At 43.2% G+C, this 16,117-nt stretch overlaps 1 protein-coding gene across 1 annotated transcript; it reads left to right on the top strand.

Moving 5' to 3' along the window:
• The first annotated feature begins 3,357 nt into the window (after positions 1-3,357).
• LOC119459476 (uncharacterized) lies at positions 3,358-11,765 on the top strand. The gene is made up of 4 exons (XM_037721237.2): positions 3,358-3,514; positions 7,445-7,624; positions 11,272-11,301; positions 11,607-11,765. The coding sequence occupies exons 1-4, from the start codon at positions 3,454-3,456 to the stop codon at positions 11,660-11,662; spliced, it is 327 nt and encodes a 108-aa protein (XP_037577165.1). The 5' UTR covers positions 3,358-3,453; the 3' UTR covers positions 11,663-11,765.
• Positions 11,766-16,117: the final 4,352 nt, after the last annotated feature.

Below are 16,117 nucleotides of genomic sequence, written 5' to 3'. Positions count from 1 at the left end.
GATCCTGTTTTCTTATTGAACTCCAGTGACCCGCCCAACGAGCGCGCCTAACCCTGAGTCAGTAGAGGTTGGATTGCACAACAATTTGAAGAGACACACAGAAGAGAAACACACAACACAAGCGCTCTGTGGCGTGTGTTTCTCTTCTGTGCATGTGTCTCGTCAAAGTGTTGCGCAATCCAACCTCTAGTAAGCTATACCAACACGCCCAGTCTTCAGCCTTGTCTAAGTTAGTAACTCACCGTGTCATTCTACGGAAGCCGGTTGTGTAAAAAATCGACGACCAGCTTTTCTTGAATAAGATGTTTTATTTCCAAGAAGTTATCAATGCCCTTCGCTGGCATTATTACTTTCAAACGCCCAACTTCGGAGTATTCGTAAGAAAAAGCTGATGTCCCCTCTTTTTTTGCAAAAATATCCGAATGCTCTAACTTGTGCACAAATAACAATACTCTGACGCGATGGTTTAGGTCGCCAAGAAAGCCTTGGAATAGTGATTCTTTATTATGGTCCATTAAAAAATGAGATACTCTTCGTAAGAAACTTAACGTCCAGCCATTCATTAATGCGCTGCGGTTGCGCTTACACACGTGTTCAAATGTTCTAACAGCCACTTTTAAAAAATGCCAAGCGTAAATACTACGAAAATAAAATAAGGAAAAATGGAAGTGATACCAGATGAAACTGGCAGGTTATTAAAGAATACTTGAACATTAGTACAACTAAAAATCACATATCCTGTGTGAACCACGATTCTGCTAATATTACTTACCCTCAAGACATAGTTAAGGTTTTTAGTGTCCATTTTAGTATTGCAGACGGTAGTCAGCTTGATTCAACATTACTTACTTCTCCGCTCCTGTTCTCATTCCTTTCACATGTTTCCCACAACATCGCTAGAAGTATACAATATTATAAATTCTCTTAAAACAACCGGCCCAGGCCTCGACTTGATACGCGCCTCTAGCATTAAGCTTGCGTCTAGTGAAATCTCACCTGCGTTAGCACATATAGGAAACAGATTATTTATACATGGCATCTTTCCTAATCGCTTGAAGACAGGTAAAGTAATCCCAGTATTTAAAAAAGGTGACCGTAAGTGCATGAGTAATTATCGTCCTATCTGCATTCTGTCTTTCTTCAGTAAGGTGATCGAAAAGCTAATACACAATCGCGCAACTAAATACTTACCCAAATTTATTCTTTTGACTCCTAATCAATTTGGTTTTCGTGACAATTTTTCAACTGAACTAGCACTTATTACTTTTACTGAGAGGGTTAAATTAGCCATCAATCAAGGCCTCTTAGTCGGTGCTCTCTTTATTGATTTCAATAAGGCGCTTGATACAATTAACCATCGTATTCTTTTAAGTAAACTTCAATCTTATGGCATTTCTGGGCCGCCTTTAGAATTAATTCCCAACGACCATATATAGTAGAAGTTAATGGTGTCTTCTCCTCATCAAAAATTGTAAATACAGGCGTCCCTCAGGGATCCATACTTGGGCCACTTTTACTTATCATATTCATTGATGACTTGACAGAAATATTAACAGATGTGCACTGCCTTCTTTATGTTGATGACACCACTATTTTCGCATCTGATAAAATTTTATTCGCATTGCAGGATCAACTTAACGCTGACCTAGCGAATGTTCGTTCATGGTGTGTAAAAAACAAGCTATCCATTAACCCATCTAAGACAACATTTATGGTATTCCATTCTTCAAGAACTTTGCACATTGACTCTATTGTAGTGTCTCTAAATAATAGTGTATCTGAAAGATCCGCGTCTACTAAATTTCTTGGTGTAGTTCTAGATGAGAACCTAAAGTTCCAGTGCCATATTCAATCACTTATTCAAAAAATCTCATTTGGTATTTACGTCATCATAAAAACGCGCTCTTTCTTTCAGCAAACCATTCTCATGTCTTTATATTACGCGTACATGCACAGTCACCTCTTATACTGCCTGTCATCTTGGGGTAATACATATGTCATATATCTTCATCAGCTAGAAGTTTTGCAAAAGCAGGCATTACGATTAATTGCATTGCAATCGCATACATCTCCCTCTGCTCCCATATTCCGTTCCCTAAATGTTTTACCTTTACGCATGTTATTCAATCATAAACTGTCACTGCTTATGTTTCGTCTTATAAATACCGAGCTTAATATTTCAGGTTTTACTCGCTCTAGCCTAATCAATTCTAACAACACAAAATTTTCAGCACAACACAATGTTCTTCTTCCAAAAGCAAGAAGTAATTATGGGAAATTTACCGTCGCGTTTTTAGGCATTTGTGTTTGGAATTCAATACCAGCTGATATGAAGTCGTCTACATTATTATCATTCAAGCGTAGAACGAAGCAGCATTTCATGAACACTTTATCTGACACATAGTATAATTTAACGAACATAGAAATAATTAGATGTTGTTCTGATTTACTATTATGCAATGTACTGTTCAAATTCCCGAGTCACTCAATTTTGACTATTATTGATACTTCTCCTCGTTGTCAGTTTTACGTGCCATATATCCTAGTTTGAATTTCTGCGAGGTATCTTTAGGATTTATTCAATTTTTTTCTGTCTTTTTAACTGTGTGATTATACTTGTGATATTTTTAAAAGATTTTTTCTCTCTTATCGTTCATTTCCGATGATGTAGAAATTGTATAATATATGACATGGCTCACTGGTTGCCACGATCCTACTAGCCCCCTTTTCATGTCTTGTTAGGAGGTCCCCCCGACAGTTGTTACTTCGGTACCTCCGAATGTGTACTTACACCCACCTTGTATTTTATTTTGTGGTCAAAAAATAAATATTGATTAAATATTACCAGCTTGAAACAGATCTCTAGCTTTAACTTGCTAGCGTTAACGAGCTCGTGGTACCCTATAATAAAGAGAAAGAAAAAAGAAAAAGAAGAAAGGAATGTAATGTAATTCTGAGTATACATATAAGTGCAAATTTAACCCGTAAAAACCCGAATTGCGGACTGGTTCCACAAAACCCCGATTGCTCCCCAATTTTCAGCTTGAAAAATAGCACCCGATTTTAACCCCCCGAATTAAAAACAAACATATAAAACCCGAAAACGAACAATCCTATGTATTCGGTGCTTCATGGTGGGAGGGGGGGGGGGTTGCGGGAACAAGAGTTTTGTTTTAAAAGTGGGCTGAACAAAATCACTGCGTCCTTCCAAGTACAACACACAATTGTGCAGGTTTACGAACGCTTAACTTAGCGTATGTTTGAACAAGCTCCACCTGTACCATCTGCCAATTGTTTATTCCGAATAAAACCCTCATATATCATCCAGCTGAACAATCATTGTGCAAGCTCGAGGACATAGACATGCGCGTGCTGCTGGATACACAAAAAGGAACATGAAACCTGGATAATTTGGCCACTGTCAAGCCCATTCCTTATGGCAAAAGACAGAAAATGAGGACTTTCCTTTGCATTCTTGTGGCATATATTCTTGTCTGCCTAATTCCTACGGAAGGTAAGCCACGCCTAATAATGTGCACAAGTACAAACTCTAAAACTTAACGTAGTTCATGTTATATCTCTTCGTAAGCATATCACAACTTTTTTTCATTTCATTTGCACGTACTAAATGTTCTCAATAGCTAATTTGCTATAAAATATTCCCAACTGCTTTACTCAAGCCAGTTTTTATTCCAACGGGTAATAAATGACGCTGTCTACACAACAAATCTTAACATAAGTCACGAAGGTTTACACACTGCTAGTTGTTTGCTAGAATACACTATGCGCACTGGCTATATTTTCACGTTTAATAAGTAAATAAAAGTGTAATCGCTCTTTTTATAGCATGTACGATAGTGTCATCTTCCTAATGGATATAGGCACTGCAGTGGTTTCATATATATTTAACATGAAGCTGAAAATACGGTTTTGACTAACAGCCCAGTTTCTCATACGTATATGGAATACAACAGCCCACGAACGTTAAATGCAGGTGAGGTGATATACTTTATTTCAAAAGCCACAAACATGAATAGAGCAACATTATCACATCCGCGCGTATATTTAACGTCATGCACATTCTTGTATGCTAATTAGAAACAAATGATTCTGAGTATGTTAACTTGACGCGTTAAGTTCCCGTGTTTGTTTTTGAGAGAGCCTTAGGCCGTCTTGCTGGACTGGTTGTGAAGCGAGAAAAATAGTCACCTGTACGGGCGAAAGAGCTTGTGGACATTAAGAGGTCAAGATATTCAATTTAACCTATCAGGAAATATTTTGCAAGGCAAAATTTTGTGTTCATTGGGTGTGCTAGGACAGGGTCAGTAGCAGGGGTGATGCTTATTTTCTGTTTCTCTGTTATAAGAACATTTTCATATTACAGAAAAAGACACTCTATGCAGCATACGCCTTTGTTTCAGCAAGATAAAGAAGTTGAGACAAGTTCCAAAAAAAGCCTATGCAGTCGCATACTGTGCCAAAGTTTAAAAAACCATCACGTTAGAAATAAATCATATTTTGGCGCTCTTTATTGTCTCATGTGCCTAAGTGCAGCCTGCGTTACAAGTCGACAATAATGCACATAAATTTAAGTTCCGGCCGAACCCATCTAACAATGAATGTAGAAAATGATACTGATAGCGGTGAAGCAGTGAACTCACTGCTGTATTTTGTTGTTTTACTTACTACAGCTAATTTTGCTTTATGTGTTTCCGCAGTATAAAACAGCAGCTGCCATAGAAGTGTTTTTTTGGTAATAACAATTGGTTGGGAGCCTTTAACAAATTCGTTGGGTCCCAAAAGTCCGTAATTTGTATTCGAATAACCTTATCTATGATAAATAAACTTTTAAAGTTTCAATATAGAGACGCGCCGCATTGCCACTGCAGTGATGGTTTATGTACGAGGCGTGTGTGCAGCCATGTTCTTCTCTTGCGCTTCGTATACTTAACGCAATACTAAGTGTACTACACAAAGGGTTAACGTGGGCGAGACAGGTGACCAGGACAAGCGTGGCCCCTTTCTCGTTCACGTTTGTCTTTCACGCTGTACAATTACGCTTATGAATCAGCATCATGCCCAAACAGCCGCCCTCCTAATCTACTGAACACGCTGCGCTATCTAGTGACGCTGATAGACGGCGAAGTGCGCACGTGGCGCCTGTCTGAATATATATTCAGAAAAAAAAAACGTTTGAGTGTATATGAAGCAGGTTCGATTGCGCTGAGCATCGCGAAATTTTTTTCTGTGGTTCTTTTTTTTTGTCATTGAGGAGCACCACACACCTAGTGGCCTATAACCCGTGAGGCATGTTGGCGTGAAATAAGTTCATTGGTTTGGTTTGGTTTGTATGGCTATGGGGATTCAACCCACTACGGGGTATAAGTCATTAGAGAGCGGCACGTAACCGGTTTCACATACCTGCGGTGGTGCAATGTTAACGCCATCTGAATCGCAAGCGCAAGGTCACGAGTTCGAACCCGGCGCAGAACAATGTATTAATGCGAATAACATTATTTGCCTACATCAGCCCTTTTGATCAGCCAACCGATCTCTATCTATCTATCTATCTATCTATCTATCTATCTATCTATCTATCTATCTATCTATCTATTTAGCCTCTTATGCTGACCCAGTGGCCCAAGTTCATTACCTAGCCACTAGATATGTGCTCTTGGGCGTGATGCCATCGTGTTCATTCAATTCTCATTCCAGCTTCGCGATCTGATTTTCGTCATGCTGTCATCATCATGCCTTCTAGTAGGACCGAGTGATCCAAGTTGTCCAATAGCTTGGGCCACTGATATCTGTTCGGGGTCGTGATGTTGTCGTGGTCGCTGCAACGCCGTCATTCCAGCTGTGTCCCCCGACTCTCGTCATGCCATCTCGTCGTTACAGTCATCGGTATGCCGCCGTCGTCACGCTGTCGTTTTCTCGTGGTCATCACTTCAGTAACGTCATCGATTTGTCGTCATGCCATCATTGTGATACACCTTTTATCGTTCTATCGACATCAATCTTGCTTCGGCATTGTCTTGTAATCGTACTCTCGTCATTCAACCGTGATTATAGACTACCCTTGTCAGGGCGTAATCGTCCGGCAGTAGCTATCATGCCTCCAATGTCAGACCGCAGCCGAAATGCCATAGTGGTCATGCCGTGATCGTCACGCCAGCTTCGTCATGCGGCTCTCGTCATGCCACCGCCGTCACGCCCAGCGTCGCCATACAAGCTAATAACTTAAAAAGCGAAAACGAAGGCGGGACGACCAGAAACACAGACAGGCGCTTACTTCCAACAGGTTTCGCGATATAGTAATCGTCCCGCCACTGTCATCATTCACTCATTGTCATCCCATTATCTTCATGACGTTGTCATGCCAACGTCATCACTACGTCGTCGTCATACAGTCGTCGTCATGAATTTGGTGTCATTTCATGGCCGGGATGTCGTCACGGTCGTTCCATGGTCATCACTGCAATTTCGACATCCGACTCTCGCGATGCCGACGTCGTCGTACCATTGCCGCCGTGCCATCTTCTTCACACTCTCGTTTCACCAAAATCATCACATCGGTATCGTCAGTCGTCATCAAATTGTGTAACATTACAATACGTTCTCGTCATTCTAACTCCGTCATCCTAATCTTGTTAAGCCATTGTCGTAACACAGTCGTCGTCATACCATTGTTGCTACGTTTGTCGTTTTACCATCGACATCACTTCTAAAACGTTATTCAATTGTCGTCAAGCCTTGGTCGTCATGCGACCTTCGTCAAACCATCTTCATCATTCCTTGTTCGTCATTCTATCGTAGCCATGCTCTCGTCGTTCATACTTGATTATGCCGCCACTGCCACGATATCGTCTTCATTGCGTCGTCGTCACAAAGACGTTATCATACAACCCTTCTCGTAAGGTCGTCGCCGTCCTGCTGTCATGGTCGCGCCTTCATCGTAATTTTTGCTTGCTCATCTGGTTGTGATCCTACCATCGTAGTCATACAGTCGTCACCATTTCATTGTCCTCTTGCCACCATCGTCCTGTGGTCGTTGTTATGGCATGTTCTTAACTAAAGAATCGAGATATTATTGTTGTCGTGCCGTCGTTGTTATACGCCTTTGCCGCTCGATCGATATCATTCGTTCTTCGTCATGCCTCCATGCTCATGGGAGACTTCGACGAGCGAGTACCGTAGCAAAGTGGGACGATATCCGAGTATGTGGCATATAGCTGAAGCAAGGAAAGTCTTAAATAAACGTGACTTAGGGAATGTGGTGGCTCACTAGATTGCTCGATTGATATTCCTAGTACAGTTTACAGTCGTCTTGAGATTAGTTCTGCCGCATTTCTTTCTGATCTGTGGCACTTCTTCAGGCATACATTCTCAGCAAGGACCAAGTTCGCAATTGTGTAAATGGTAAAATTTTTATATTATGTTGCAGGCCAACAAAGATACCAGAAGAGGATGTGCTCACGTATCCCAAAACTGTCAAATTGTGTAGGTGAAGAAGTGAGGTGGCGGTATGACAAAGATAAAGACAAATGCAAACCTTTCCTTTCTGGGGACTGCACCAAGAATAAGGGTTTTCCGACCTGTAGGAGCTGCATGAAGACGTGCCAAAGTAAGGAAACATTGACCCTCATTTATGGGCAAAGCCAAAGCCGGAAGACACGAGAACAGCGAAGCAGTGTGATTACGCTGAAATCCGTGTTGGCAATGGAAATTGCTTTATGTGTTTCACAGTTCGGGTTTCATCACAGGATAATGGACCGGCGATTTCAAATGCGCATTGTGTGCATTGAAATACAGCACACTTCGAGCAGTTAGGCCTGCTGCTATGGAGTTTCTAACGCACTATATTTCGCAGGTTAGGAGTGACTGACGTAGTTGATTGATTAGTACAAGTCGCAGCTCGAATCGTTGGGTTACGCTGTCACCTAGTGGTAAAATCCAATTTGCTTGTTTTGTTATCGGTTTAGGTTTCATTTCTGCCATAATTTGGGTGTTCAGCTTTCACAAAACGTATCTACATTGCTTGTTTCTCAGCTTGTTAAAAGGGCGCGCCCGGTTTACAGCCTAGAAGTGCAAAAGCAGAAGCAAACATTGCCGTTGGGTGTCTGAAGTCGTCGTGGGAAGTTATTATTATTTTTAGGTGGAAACCTGCAGGTCTTTAAGTAAGTTTCCAATATCTGCTGAAGCGTGATAGAATAATTTAAAGACAAAAGCTGTGCCTGCAAAGCGTGTTGCCGATATATCAAGTTCCACAAGATTGATTGGCCCGGTACCATACAGCCAGCTCCCCAATGCAGTGAGTAGGGTGTATGTATTGTTTTGTACGATGCTATCGGCCGATGAGGGACAAAACTGAAGTAATGCAGCAAATGCACCCATGTCGCGTTCTAGCTCCATAAGCAATGCCAGCACGCGTAAACACACAGGCTGCAGAAACGTAGTCTAATTCGTGAGATTTACCCAGCATTAGTGTTAGAAAGTTCACATCTCCTTTGAGATCACATTCATGGCGGTACGTCTAACGGCAGCCAGCTTGACGACGGAGCAATGCCGCGCACACTTTCGGTCACTAGGCAAGTAGTGAGTAGACGCTGATTTAGAAGAATTATAAGCTTATTTGTTCATTGCCTCATTGTTCAGCGAATACGGTTCTCAGTTGCCGCACGTAAATAGAAAAGACATGCGTCGCAGCAGCAGTTTATATCAATTTGACGTCGTTATTCTGGAAGTTTAGTGGAGAGCGGCAGCGTCGACCGACGGCGTCTATTCCGCCGGTGTGGCATATATGTAATCGCACTTTGCTTTGCTCGTTACGTACACTGCGTGCAATGCAGTCTCCAATGTAAGAAATCCTAAATTTTCATTGCAGCCATTCCCATCGCACCGTTTTAATAACAATGCCATCAGGTCACTACTCTACGTGAAACCTCCCAGACACCAAAGAGACCATCGCCGATTCTCGAGCAAGAAAATACGGATAGTTGGCGATTCAGTATATGAGGTTTCACCGCAGTATTGTCACGGTACAACGCCTGTGTTACGGCGATAGTATTTTATCTCGCGATTTCTTTTTTTTTTTGCTTAGCTAAGCTCTCGCAAATTTTCGCGAAGAAGCAAAAGTTGGTTTTAGGTGAGCTTTGAAAAACCAACAGTGAAACAAGGTACAATGGCAAATAGTATGTTAGAATATTCCACTTACTAATTTCATATGATGGCATTAGTGAACGTATGTAAGAATTTCCCGCGTTTATTTGGCTCCGTCAAAAAGAAAAAAATCCGATTTTCTGAAATGTTTTGCATAAGAGTCGCTAATATTTTAACCTCAATAAATGTTTTCCCGTTATTTTCTTTCGTTGATATCGTTAATGTAAAAAATAATGTCAAGTAATTAGAAAAGGTACTTTACCATGGCTCCATATTTGGCGGGAAATGACTTTTCTGGGAAGTATTTTGTCCCGTAGTAGTGACGGTGAAGAAAACAGTCGCAAAACTGTGGATGACGAAACGAACTTTTTATTGGTAGAACCCGCGCCCACAAAAGCTACAGTTGCACTTGTAGCACAGCGGTAGCGGCGAACACTGTCGGCGATCGTCAAAATCTTATCGGTGGCGAAACGCTTCGGCGTTTATATATGACTCATCGAAGGTTCTAGATTAATCCCTGGTGCCCGCGTGTCTTCCAGAAAGTACTAGACAATTCGCGTCGCTCATACAATCAGACTACATAAGCGCCGGTGACAAGACACAACGGATAGAAGCATCGATAACGTTCGAGAAACTTTCGATACATACAGGCGCGTCCTGTTCCTAGCGATAACGTTTAGCATTTGTTAGCCGGTAAAAAGCAGTCACTGGTGAAAGGTAAACATTTACACCTGTCAATATATTTTAGAATTGGCTCAAACACACCAACCTCTTCCCGTGTGATCTAGAAATTGAAATCTGGGTAAATTTCTTTCGAAGTGACAAAAAAGAACTTTTTGAAATTGATATTAATTCTCACTCGTTTGCACTCCAGAACTGTCTTCAATGAAAAAAAACTAACATGCCACAATTGAATTCTTCTCTGCTTAAGTCTATGATATGTGGATGGATGCGGTTTTATGCGCCAAGTTAGCCCCATCGTCATAGACTATAGCGCATGAGCCACAGCGTTCATAGCCGCGGCACATTGCGCAGCGTCGTCAGGATTCTGGAAGATGTGGTTAAGCGAGCGTCCGTCCAATAGCGAGTCCAAAGAGCAACTGCTGATAACAGCGCTAGCGCGATCTTTACGTCACGAGACAAAGGGGCACAACGATTGGTGGGAAGTGGCACCGCCGAGTATTGCGACACTTGTCAAAGAGGCATCGGCGGTGGCGAGGGGTTTAATAACGGGCCATCCATCATCTGTTTTGACACCTGTGCTAAGGCACAACTGGCAGGAAACCGCCACGCACATGGAGCCAACCAGAACATACATGGAGCTGGAAAATATTCATCTATTTCCCGTCTATCTATCTACTTCCGTTGCCGGACGCGATCCTCTGGAACCTAGCCTATAGCAGCTTCGCTGTAAACTAGTCACCGTTAGAAACATCGCTAAAAAGGCGCTAAAGGCGGACCATCAATTGCAATAGAATATTATCGGACAGCTATACGAAGTAAGCATAGCAGTTTTATCGGCCGTATGAAATTGTAAACATTCGCTGACTAACTAAGTTAACAAGCATGGTGCCACGAGCGCACTGGCACACATAAACACATCCGACTCGATGACCGCGGACATTCGCTGTCAAGACGCTGGCGTGAAGAAAAGCGCCAGCAGCAGCGAGAGAATTGACCTTGGTACGGCCTCTCGCTGTGTGGTACCTCTCGTAACGCGCACGAAGCTATCAGCCCTCGATGCTAATGACTCTGTACCTGTCGCAGATCGCTTTCAAGATATAACCCGCGCGGCCACGACCCGCGCAAACACAGCTGCCACCGGAGAAGAACGCACCCGCGTCCCTTGAGAACAATGGAAGACGGCGCGCTTCCTTCCCACCTTCCTCCCTTGCGCGTACTAGATCACGCAATCATCCCCGGCTTACCCTCGCATGCTTGCACTCACATCCACAGGATACGGCGCGCGGCCACTGTGTTATTGCATTTGGATTTTATACGAAAAATCACGGCGACAATTGTTGACATGCGCCTTGAGTGTCCATTTAGTCGCTATCGCAATCAATCTTTTCTTGTCCATATTATATGCACATTTCCATGCTTCTTTTGCAGGAAAACTTCCCAAAGGCAAGAACGAAAAGGGTAAGCTGCCCTCTTTTTCAATGAACCACACTGCTGGGACATGCAGTTTTTTAAAAATATTTTCTTGTCAGGAAGCAAAACACATTACAAGAGTTGAGACATCTAAGAGCAACTGAAAGAAACATGAAATGTGTTTGAGAAAATGTATTATCTGCTTGTAAATTACAACAAATACTGTCGTGTGAACTCGGAATTGTAATTGAGGAACATAGATTAAAAGCCATTTGAGTTAAAATCTCGTTTATATGGGATAACAGTTCAAAGATAACTGTTAAAAAGTATTTAGAAATGTTTTCATCCTATAGGCATGAAACCTTCAAAGGAAGAAAATTACATCGGTATTTGCCCACCTTATGAATAACAATCGAAAACCGGGGAACACAGGAGGTGGAAGTACTATTATTTTACATTTGCGCGCCTTCTTGCGCAGAAAAAAGGTAATAAAGATATCAGTGCTTATCGTTTTTTGAATGTAAGACTTTATTCTCTGTTTTATTACTAATCTACAGGCCTGAATTTTCGTAGATACAACAATGTAAAGCCGACACGCAACGAAGCCAAGGAAAGCATATTGGTTATTAGCTGCGGATGAAATCGAAGTGTTCTTCTTTCTGGGGTTTTACGCGCCAAAACCAGTTCCCATTATGAGGCACGCCGTGGAGGGCTCCGGATTAATTTTGACCACCTGGGGTGCTTTAACGTGCACTACAACGCAAGCACACGGGCATTTTTGCATTTGGCCTGCATCGAAATGCGGCCGCCGGTGCCGGGATTCGATCCTAGTGCTCAGCAGCGCAACGCCTTAGCTGACTTAGCCACCCCGGTTTGTTTTTTTTTTCTTTATGTCCAACTTGGCCACAAGCCCGAATGAGATTTTGTCAGATCACACTTGTTTTATATGTGCTAACGCATCCAACATTGATATCACATCTTCATCACAGTCAGGTGTTTTGTAAATATCACGTACTTTCACAACCCCGGCGGGTGAAATCGAAATGTAGAAAATGATACAGAATAAAAAGGCACAGGCCTGCGCGGCACATGCAGCACCGTCACAGCGTAAGCTGGTGGACCGGCTTAAGAGTAGCAATCTCGGCACCACCCACAACAGGGTCTTCGCGGCAAAGTCTCTTCGCCTCGATTTTGACGAGAGCGATCTCAACTGTCCGCCCGGCGTGGACAGCGAGCTGCGGTTTGTAATGTTCTCTGCACAGCAGTCTGCTGAGCCCGATGATGCTTGGTTGTAGCCGCGCACGTAGCTCTACGATTCGCTTCTTCAGCAGCTTGCGAGGAGACGCCATAATGTGTACCGAAGAGGTACCGAGAATTCGTGGAGCACATCTCACATAGGGATCGCGTTTATTGCGCGCCTCGTCTTCATCGCATCTTGTCGTCTGCGCCTGTGCATGCGGCTTTTTGTAGGCGCCTTAACTAGATGGCGCCACCATACTGGCGGATCCTCGGATCATCTGCGCCTGCGAGCCGGCCTAGGGCGCGTTTATAGGGCCTTTTTCTGACGCTGATAGCAAGCTCTTGCGTGGCTCAGTGGTAAAGTATCGGACTGCCACGCAGCGGGTCTGTGGTCGATGCCGGCGAGACCGCGTACTTTTTCTTCAAATTTCGGGCCAGAGCGGATACGCGGCCGCGGCGGACAACAACGCGAACCGAAACGGCTATTGGAATGAGCCCATAACAGCTTCGGCTGTAAAAAAAAAAAAAAAATGAAAGTGGACTAAAGGATGGCATGCGGCCGGTGGGAGCCGAAACCACAACCTCCGCATTGCCCATCTGTTGCCCTTTCACTTGTGCAACAGCGAGGGCAATTGACCCAGCCACCATATTGGGTATTTAAGTTCATTAGAGCGCTGGGATTTTCAGCCAGTGCCACTCAGGGCCATGGCGGGCGGATGTCCAACGCCCTTTTTCCGCTTGCGCTGCTACGTAACAGGTGAACCTAATAGCAGGCTGACGGATATAATCCATCGCATGCTACCTATTGGCACCAAGGCGGTCAGATTCAAGACAATCGAGATGAGTGATCGAGAAGAAGGAAAACCGGGGGCTCGATTAGTGTTGCTCGTTACTTCCGGTCAAAAGGCGCGCTTCAGGCTAAAACAAGCTTAGTTCGGTTCTGGCCGCTATTTTGTTCTTGTGGATGCAGCGAGATTATGTGATAGAAAATAAATTTTAAACGTTTATTTCATTTTACACTAATCTCAATTTTCTTCCATGATTGATAAAGCATTGTATCTTGAGATCATAGTCGCTCTATGAGTTTCGTAATATTTTTGATGTGTGGACGCCGGCTAGTCTAAATAGAAAAGTACCAAAGCGTGGAATTTTTTATATACTTTCTTGTTCACTGCAAAGGTAATTTCGTTACATTTTAACAATCGGTGTAATCCAAACAAGGATCCCGATCTATTTCGAGGCTTGAGAAGAAGAAACGTGCACACGAATTATCTTCAATATCCCAAAAATAGGATTATTCTTTATGTATTGAGGCCGATTAGATACTCAAGTTATTCAAGTAGAAAAATAAAATGAGCCACACGTTTTATACATATTATGGCGCATTTATTTCTGAGAGATTAAGCAAAAACTTGGGTATTTTTAGCAGAGAACAAAGTTTACAAGTGGAATATCCGAGCTCTTACCAGGTATCTTCCTAATTGTTCTTGCACACACAACCGCCGGGAATAAATACCGCACCTTTTTATGTTCTACGTTTCGCTAATGAGAAGAACCTGAGTGTGCATTTGCGGGTGGATACAGATTACCCGAACCCGACGCGGCGGCTTAGCGACTAAGGTGTTGTGCAGCTATGCATGAGGTCATGGGATCAAAAGCCGGCCGCGGCCACAGCATTTCCCTGAGGGCGCAATGCAAATCGCCCGTTCGCTGTGCATTTGGGGCACGTTAAAGAACCCCAGGTGGTCAAAATAATCCACAGTCCTCTAATACGGTGTGCCTCCTAATCAGATCTGGGTTCTGGCGCGTAAAACCCCGAGATTAAATACTGTTGCCTTCTGACTGGTCATGCACAACAAATAGGCAAACATGCAATGGCTTGCATGTTCTCTCATTGGTCTGATTGTGGCGGAAATTGAGCAATAAATGCATAGTTTTCGAGAAGTTCATGAGAACAATAGCCTTGTGTCTAACTTCGTTTTAAAAACAGCTCCTGTTAGCAGATTGCTTGATTCTTGTTTCACGAAGTGGTGAATTCTGTGCTCCATTTCTCCCTTCCTGTTTTAACATTTCCAAAATATTTTCACCGGAGGCGTGAACTGTCAAAATCAGTCTCTAGGCTTGAACGAACGCCGCTAGCCTACAATAGGCAGGGCGCAGTGTGGCAAAGCTGGTGAAGCCCCAATTCAAACCAGAACTTTGCTTTCACGCCTCGTAAAGTTCACGTAAATTCAGCAAGAGTACACGTGACTGCTGACCGCGCATAACTTGCTTTTTCCCAAGAAGGCAGTACGGAACTGCGTCGCGTTCACGAAACTACTACGCCGAATACTTCACAACCTCACGTATACTGCGGCACGCCCTTAGTGAAGATGGACAGAGCTCACCAGCTGCTGACTTGATAATGATGCCTGTAGATCGTTTTTTCCGGGATCATGAAAATTGAGCCATAGGTAAAATTTATATTTTTTCCTGCCGTTGCTGCCATTGGTCCGAGTTTTTTTCTAAACCCTCCGTGAAGAACACTGAGGAATTATGAGTAAATATTGCCGAAGAGGTTGACGGTTGTTCCAGCTGGACGTACGATTACACTCGCTTTCAGGCTCTCTTTCGAAGACTGGTGAAATTGCTTGCGTACGACTTCGGATCTTTCAGTCCACCCTTTTAGTTTAGTGGACTCACACGTACTGACAGCTGCAAGAGCATTATTGACACCATCATCATGTAGTGCTTGATCGCTTGGGTCACAATAAGGTTCAGCTTTCTCAAGCGAAGCTTGACGTTCCGAAGTTAATTGACGGGGCCCTGTCGCATAGCCGGCTGCATTTAGGACAGATTTGGTTTACAGAGTTAAGCATCAGGGAAGGATTTCCAAGAGCAGTTGTGATGAAGACCAGAGAAATGGTAAGAACACTATTTAGGAGCATTTAAGCTAGTGTACTTTATAACAATACAGCGATGTCACTGATGACGAAGGGACGATATATTCGGTGTTATGTGGGCTCTTACGTCGCAATAATACAAGGCGCTGATCACTCTCCTTTATTGCTTAGTACTTACAATAACTTTCTTCTTTTTCTGAGTCATCCTATGACAGTCCCTTAGACCAAGCAAGCATGGAGGTAGGATGTTTTCTGAAATGAACACAAGTGAGTTCTTTGCAGCGCACGACAAAGCGCACGCAAGCTGGCAGAAACATTCGACGCTAAAACATAAAAGTTTGATGATGGCTGACATCTGTCTCTTACATATAGCTAGGAATATCATCTTGGCCATATTTCCGAAAGCACTGTGCGTACGCTTGAAAGCAGTAGTATAGATCGAAAAGATATGACCAGGGCTGGGCAGACCACTGCTTCGATTTGTTTTGTACTCCGAGGGTCATGCGCTTGTTGCCATTTGGCGGTGAGCCTTTTTAGTAACTTCTTTGCCTCACGAAAAGAGGTGCGGGGCTTGATTTTAGTGCTTTATATAATTTTCGCTTGCCGTCCCGTGAGCTAGTTTCCGTAGATTGCTCTGTAACTGGCATTCATCGCGTACTTGTCAGTTTTTGCACTCCGCACTGATTGCAGATATTTCAGTCCACGATGTTCGTATCTCCAGCAGTCGTATCTGCGTTGAACTA

Source organism: Dermacentor silvarum, chromosome 7, assembly GCF_013339745.2.
Source record: "Dermacentor silvarum isolate Dsil-2018 chromosome 7, BIME_Dsil_1.4, whole genome shotgun sequence".
NCBI lineage: Eukaryota > Metazoa > Arthropoda > Arachnida > Ixodida > Ixodidae > Dermacentor > Dermacentor silvarum.
Note: the sequence above shows the minus strand (reverse complement) of the source record. Positions and strands in the feature narration are given on the sequence as shown.

What these genes read in the sequence shown, in the direction of transcription:
- LOC119459476 (XM_037721237.2), top strand. Translation starts at nt 3,454, where the DNA reads ATGAGGACTTTCCTTTGCATTCTTGTGGCATATATTCTTGTCTGCCTA. An exon ending in CTGCCTAATTCCTACGGAAG is followed by an intron (nt 3,515 to 7,444) that starts GTAAGCCACGCC and finishes ATTATGTTGCAG; the next exon opens with GCCAACAAAGATACCAGAAG. An exon ending in CAAAGGCAAGAACGAAAAGG is followed by an intron (nt 11,302 to 11,606) that starts GTAAGCTGCCCT and finishes TTCATCCTATAG; the next exon opens with GCATGAAACCTTCAAAGGAA.